General features: G+C 42.2%; 1 protein-coding gene across 1 annotated transcript; it reads right to left on the bottom strand.

Annotated features, from left to right (window-relative positions):
• Nucleotides 1-1,318: 1,318 nt before the first annotated feature.
• On the bottom strand, nucleotides 1,319-6,438 carry LOC117490106 (zinc finger and SCAN domain-containing protein 12-like). The gene is made up of 3 exons (XM_034139690.1): nucleotides 6,004-6,438; nucleotides 2,068-2,742; nucleotides 1,319-1,338 (listed from the first exon to the last, which is right to left on the bottom strand). Exons 1-3 carry the CDS (start codon nucleotides 6,188-6,190, stop codon nucleotides 1,319-1,321), a joined length of 882 nt encoding a protein of 293 aa, XP_033995581.1. The 5' UTR covers nucleotides 6,191-6,438.
• Nucleotides 6,439-7,781: the final 1,343 nt, after the last annotated feature.

Consider the following 7,781-nt stretch of genomic DNA (forward strand, 5'->3'; position numbering starts at 1 on the left):
CAATGTCAGCCCCGCCCCTGATTGGTCCCACCTGTGTCTAGTTACCCTGTGCTTATATTCCCCTGTCTCCCAAGTATTCTTTGTCAGTTCGTATTGTCTCTTGCTATGGTCAGGTCTATGCTCTTTGTACTCTTGTAAAGTTTGATTCCTCACTACGTGAGCGCTTTCATTTTGTTCCTCTATTTTTGTCATCTCGGTTAGAGATTTGATAGTTACCTTTTTTGTTGTTCATTGCTGTATTTTGGAAAATAAAGTATCTTACTAATACTTTACCTCTGTCTCCCGGGTCGTGCAATTGGGTCCTACATCCTAAGTGTCTGAGTTCGTAACAGAAGCCAGGATTTTTTTTTTTTTTTTTCGATACTTTGACTTTTCTTTAAAGTAAAATAAAAAAAATGGGTAACTACTATGGAAAACAATCTGTATATATTTATCAGAATGCAGTCAATACCTGTTTAATAAGTGTGTTGTTGATGACGATTGAAAACAGAATGAATAGTGATCCCCGTGTAAACAGAACGGCTGAAGTTTGTAAACTAGAAGACATTTTGGATATCGTTCATTCTGGCAGTACTATTCCGGGTCATTGGGAAACGATTATAAACGAAACATTTAAAGTGGTACTGGAATCTTCATTTTCCGAAACATTCTGTAACATTACCGAAGAAATGAAACAAACACCAAAAGTGTATCATGTGCTCGCATTGTATGCTCTGTTTGTAGATGTAATGCATCTTTGTGTCAAAAACAGCATACACATGAATACTTTGGCCGAAGTGCAAAAACTCCATTATAATATTTCCCTTCATCTGGGGGATTCTGTGCTGGAGAAGATCCGGGGGATGTTGCAATCAGTATACATGTATTATTGATTCCTATGGGGTGAAAACAATAAATTGTAAATATGAAATTCTGCAAATAAAAAAAGTGTTTTTTACATTTTAACAAACTGTTGCAGTGTTTCAGTGTTTTGTGTGTCCCTGGAAGGAATATAGCAGGATGAGAGAAAAACATTTAAAAAAAAAACGTATCTTAGAAGTGGCTATAGCATTTGATGCAATTCTAAAAGATAGTCAGATTCCTAAAAAGTTACAAACGGATGCTTGAAAATAATTATTTGTTTCTTCAGCAAGGCTTCAAAAATCTTGTTAAATAATTATTGTGGGGTTTCTCCGGAAGTGTTTCCTTGTACGATGTGAGGGTCTAAGGACAGAGGGGGTCGTATTGTCATACTGATATTCTGTACAAACTGTGAAGTCCACTGAGACAAATGTAACCTTTGTGCTATTGGGCTATATAAATAAACATTGATTGAACTCTAAATGAGCTGATTGTAATCTGTAAACACAAACAATATGCAGGAATGTGAGTCTGTTTCAAAGGCTTTTATTATTTTAGTTTGGTTTGATGATATAAACAGAATCAAACTGGAAACATCGTACATATTCTCTATATCAATAAGTCATTGGTTCTTCTTTTAGACCAGAACAGACTGATAACTCAACAGGAACTATCAAACACATCCCAATGGAAGTTTCAAGTCACAACATTTCATTAACCAAACAGATTATTAGAGAAACTACTCTGCAGATGAATCAGTCAGTGGTTATAGTATAAATCAGAAAAGTAGTATGACAAAAACATTAAACATATTCAAAACTTCTGTTGATAAAGATGGAGTATATATGAAGTCATGTATGAATATTGTCACACAGACTTTATACAGTCAGACAGATTTTTCTCATCTGAATTGTCGTAGGACTAATTAATTGCCCTCTTTTTTTGTTGCACATGCAGATTTGACTTGGAAAATGTCAGGTTCAGAAGAGTCTCCAGGGTTGTCCTCAGTCTCTGGTTGTAAATGTCTCTCTGGATCTGAGTTCCTGGCTGGTTCTCGTCCTCCACAGTCCTCTCCATCAGGTTCTGTTTCCAGGTGTTCAGCTGAGCTGCTGGCTGGAGGCTCTGCCTCTCTGTTCTCCTCAGTTTGAGTTTGATGAAGCGGTGAGGACTGACGACTAACACACTTATGGCTTTTGACCTGATGACTCCAGGTGAATATTTTGTCACAAAAACTGCAGCTGAATGGTTTCTCTCCTGTGTGGTTTCTCATGTGTCTATTTAAATCTCCACTCTGTGTAAAATATTTCTCACAGACTGAGCAGCTGAATGGTTTCTCTCCTGTGTGGATTCTCATGTGTCTCTGTAAACCTCTCTCTGCAAAATATTTCTCACAGACTGAGCAGCTGAATGTTTTCTCTCCTGCACTACGTCTTGAATCACTGACATGGTCTTGTTTATTTCTCTGAGAGTTTGAACCTGGTTCTCTGGTCTCCTTCCAATCAGCACTGCCTTCAGTGTCAGGTTCAGAAGAGTCTCCAGGTTTGTCCTCAGTCTCTGGTTGTAAATGTCTCTCTGGATCTGAGTTCCTGGCTGGTTCTGGTCCTCCACAGTCCTCTCCATCAGCTTCTGTTTCCATGTGTTCAGTTTGTCTTTGATGAAGCTGAGAGGACTGAGGTTTCTCTTCATCATCTTCACTCTTCACAGGGACAGGAGTGAATGTGGACTTGGTGATATCAGCCTCCTCCAGCCCTTGAAGCTGCTCTCCCTCCTGACTGCTCCAGAGTTCCTCCTGCTCCTCTTTAATGTGTGGGGGGGGCTCTGGGTCCTCCTGGTCCAGACTGGAGCTCCACTCCTGCTGCTCAGGGGGAACCTCTTCTTTAACCACCACCAGCTGCTGGACGTCTGCAGGAAACAGGAAACACACATTCAGAGAAACTCTAGAGTATTAGAATTTAAAATCTAACCACGAGTAACACTTCATTAACTTTGCAGCCCTTATCCATTCCTTATTTTATATTCTCATGAATATTAAACACAACAACCTGGAACCTCTCTCATACAATAATACAATAGTGTGTGTGTGTGTGTGTGTGTGTGTGTGTGTGTGTGTGTGTGTGTGTGTGTGTGTGTGTGTGTGTGTGTGTGTGTAGACACTGTGATGGATCGTTGGAGCTATGTGCAGCGGGAGCTGCCTGGACGCTGCAATCATGTTGCGCGCACTATCCGTGCTGAGTGTGTTCCGCCCACTGTGTATTTCTGTTGGCTCGATTGTCTGTCAATTACACCTTTTTTCCAGATGCCCTGGAGAGTTTCAGGACAACAGGTGAGTTAGTACGGTAGCTGATCTAAAACGTAGTTTCACTGCCGCTTAGCAAGGCGTCGGCCGTTCACGGAGTGTGAGGCCTTAGCCTTACAGTTTGTGACCTGTCTGCAGAGTCGTTAGCTGAGAACTGGTGTTGGAGTTTCTCAGAGTAGTCGTTTAGCATCTCTCACCGCCTTGCTAAACCTGTACTTGGACTCATACAGGTGCATCTCAATAAATTGAATATCATGGAAAAGTGAGTTTATATCAGTAATTCAATTTATAAAGTTTAAACTTATACATTACATAGATTCATCAGACACAAAGTGATTATTTCCAGCGTTTTAATCTTGATGATTGCAGCTTACAGCTAATGAAAAGACAAAACAAAGCATTGAATATTACATAAGACTAGGGTTCCAGATGAGAACCGAGTTTCGGCGCATGATGTCCATAGTTAACCGCAAATTAATCGCACATTTTCTATCTGTTCTAAATGTACCTTAGAGGGATATTTTTCAAGTTTTTAATACTCTTATCAACATATGAGTGGACAAATATGCTTTATATGTTTGTTTATTATCATTTGAACAATGACAAATATTCTCATGAATATTAAACACAACAACCTGGAACCTCTCTCATACAATACAAAGTGTGTGTGTGTGTGTGTGTGTGTGTGTGTGTGTGTGTGTGTGGTGTGTGTGTGTGTGTGTGTGTGTGTGTGTGTGTGTGTGTGTGTGTGTGTGTGTGTGTGTGTGTGTGTGTGTGTGTGTGTGGTGCTGAGTGTGCTGACTTTTGGGGTTTGTTCAACTTTTAAAAGATGTTTGAATGGTGATATACACAGTGATAGATGTTAAGGACTAACGTTTATAATAAATACATTTGTATTGATTTGAAGATCTTTTCATACAGTCATACGTATTGGGATCATTTGTATTAATGTGGACCGCATCATAAACACGTCGGATAGTGAACGTGCAGTCGATTCTCTAAAGTACCGCAGTCTCTTCTCCTAAGTCCTTTTGAATTCTCCTATCCACTATCCCTTAACCCTGTGACCTTTCACTCAGAGGTCAAGGAATAGACGATAGGGATAGAACTTAGGAGCTGATTTTTGGACTATTCGACCGCAACCCCGGTGGAATCGAGGAGTCAGTCTGTGCACCAAAGTCTAAACCACGGTCCTCCCAAACTAGTCTCAACCAATCATAAATGTACGGGCAACGCTGTTACCGTTTAACTGGTGACGCGGGGGAACTCGTGACGTTCTATAAAATACATATACACATTTCGATCGCTTCTTCTGTCGTTTACATTAATCTTTTGGTATATTTGGCTGGATAGGAACACTTTGATGCACATTCAGTACCAGTGTGTGAGGTTGTGGTTGCGATGCCGATATCCGGACGCGTACAGCGAGGACTATAAAAAGACACATGAGCTGACTGGGGATGTGTGTTCAAACCATTGCGAGCTCCAATAAATCATTTAAACCAGTTATTGTTGCCAGACTTATTGCTGAATATCGTTCTTAATGTGATACCAAGTCCATCTGAGACCTGTGTACACCTTCAGACAGCCTCCAAGTGAAGCACACGTTGTTTACTCACAGTTTGAAAGCAGCGTGGAGAAGTCTTCAGCTGAGCTGTGATCCGCCCAGTTTAACTTGTGATACGACTTCTGTTCTGTGGCTATCAACCAGCGATCATGTTTAATATTAAAGACTACACACATGTATCCCTTATCAAAACGGTATCCTGCACTTTGCAGCACTTATCCAGATAAGATGTGACTGTTTACTTGGTTAACTTTCGTTATGCATCGATACAGCTATTATATGGCTTAAGTGTACATACATTCGCTCGCATTATAAATGATGGTTGGCTTGCATTTTTCTGAATCTTTTAACAATGTTAATGTGTAAAAATTCAGCTGTGATGAACAAATATGTCGTAATGATTCGTGGCTCACTCACAACGCGCAGGTCTAGAGTGATTTTTGCTGTTGGGACTCGGGTTTGAGTCCAGCATGAACTTTTTAGTTATTTTCATGTTGATGGACACTGAATTATATGTTTGAATAGAGGATTCATAATATTGTTTGCGGAGACCAAAATGAATGACCAAGCAGCATTTTACAGTCTAAATATCCCTACACATGCAGAATGACATTTCTGCTGCTGTCTTTGCAAAACGAGTAAACAGTCACATCTTATCTGGATAAGTGCTGCAAAGTGCAGAATACCGTTTTGATAAGGGATACATGTGTGTAGTCTTTAATATTAAACATGATCGCTGGTTGATAGCCACAGAACAGAAGTCGTATCACAAGTTAAACTGGGCGGATCACAGCTCAGCTGAAGACTTCTCCACGCTGCTTTCAAACTGTGAGTAAACAACGTGTGCTTCACTTGGAGGCTGTCTGAAGGTGTACACGGGTCTCAGATGGACTTGGTATCACATTAAGAACGATATTCAGCAATAAGTCTGGCAAAAATAACTGGTTTAAATGATTTATTCAAGCGTGCAATGGTTTGAACAGACATCCCCAGTCACCTCATTGTCATTTTGTAGTCCTCGCTGTACGCGTCCGGATATCGGCATCGCAACCACAACCTCACTGGTACTGAATGTGCATCAAAGTGTTCCTATCCAGCCAAATATACCAAAAGATTAATGTAAACGACAGAAGAAGCGATCGAAATGTGTATATGTATTTTATAGAACGTCACGAGTTCCCCCGCGTCACCAGTTAAACGGTAACAACGCCCTCTGTAATAAAATGTATTGACGCACGAGGTTCGAGGCTTTTTTACGGAAATAGTGGTTACAGATTACAGCTTTAAAAAGGGAACAGACCTGTTCTGTGGATCTGAAGCTGAGGCTGTAAAACAGCGTCCAGTAGTTTCCGGTGTCTCTCGTTCTCCTGTTTTGAACGAGACAGTTCCTCCTCGTACTCTGCTATCGTTCTTTCAAACAGAACAAAGATGTCTTCAGCAGCCGCAGTGAGTCGCTGCTTCACCAACGAGAGCAGCACAACACTCATGTTTACTAAATCACCACTTCCTGTTTCTCTCACTCTGTGTTGCTAGCGTGTTACCAGCTAGCATGCTAAGCTAGCTTCTAGAGTCCGAGCTAAAGGCTTCAGAAGAAAGAGCACAAAGTCAGAGGTTCATCCAGAGACACAGACGATGGATCAGCTGCTCACACAGACTGTCTCAGGAACACCGAGAGAGAACCATGGATGTAGCGAGAGAACCATGGATGTAGAGAGAGAACCATGGATGTAGAGAGAGAACCATGGATGAAGAGAGAGAACCGACGAGACGCGATCTGGTTCCAAGTTGGAAAGAGCGGGACCATCACTTCCGGTGCAGGGACTTCAAAATAAAAGCGGCTATGATTTCCCCTTAGACAATACCTAAACCTTTAAGATACACAGACATGGAGCTGCGGAGAGAACCCGGTTTATTTCTCCTGAAACACCTTTATCTATATTATAAGTATTCCCCCCTCTTCCTGTAATATAATATTTGTAAGAAGAGAAAGGTGAAGAGAGAAAACCGTGGGTTTTATTGTGAAGGCCAGCACCGGAAGTTGTGTTTCAGGCTCTCCGTTAGCATGTTAGCTGGGGGTACACAAGAAACCCTGGTTTCCGGTCGAATCGTCCAAAAATCAGCTCCTCTCGTCTTTTCCTAACCAAGACGAAAAGACGAGAGGAGCTGATTTTTGGACAGTTTGTCCACAGCCTAACTCTGCATGAGTTTTAAAAGTCTCTCTGACTCCTTACAGTCTCAACAAGTGTGTCTCTGTTAGCAAGGATAACAGCTAATGCATCATGGGGGTTGTAGTTTTTAATAAACTTTATAGAGATCATGGGGAAGTGTAGCGACCCTGCATAGGGTGCTGGGTGTGTCACTCAGGCGTCCCCCGTCTCTCTGCCAATCACAGAGCTGCACAGTAATGCTGGTCGGTGTGCGGGCCTGTGGTTGGGGGAGCAGAGGGGGGAGGGCTGGGGAGTCGTGACGTTGACCCTGCTGTGTGTGTGAGTTAGGGAGTGGAGTAGAGAGTAATGATAAACCTGTAACCTGTAACCTGAGCTGTATACTATAACCGTAAGCGAACAAAGGAGTTATTAAACCCAATCACTGGAAGCCTGTTTCCGACTCCCTTTTGTCGAACGTTACAGAAGAAACAAACAGTGCCATCAAGGGGCGGAGCTACAGCAACACATGGGGGCAATACAAGCTGGAACATTCCCAACCCGGTATCACGGCAAGACGTGAACATGTGACGATCTACCATGCTGGGAGACGTGAATATGTCACGGTTTCGTCCCTTCAAACGTGACAGAGGGTGTTTCTCAATCGCGAGTACGCTTGCTTGGTAGCACATGTCTGCCGAGCATTTTGCTTCAGAAGCGAGGCAAGAATACTTCCTGGCATTCGGAAAACGAAGAGTGGAACACGCTAGCAAGTGTGCAGGTGTCCGTCATATGAGAGGCCCCGCCTCTTACATCTTCCGTCACAGATTTGGGGAAATTGGTCTGTGCGCAAAGCATTGTGGGGATTTTAAGACCGCGGAGTCTACTCATGTGCAGCCTCGATATTTCTCCAAACGGAGTACGCCGGGCTCGG

Source organism: Trematomus bernacchii, unplaced genomic scaffold, assembly GCF_902827165.1.
Source record: "Trematomus bernacchii unplaced genomic scaffold, fTreBer1.1, whole genome shotgun sequence".
Taxonomy (NCBI): Eukaryota; Metazoa; Chordata; class Actinopteri; order Perciformes; family Nototheniidae; genus Trematomus; species Trematomus bernacchii.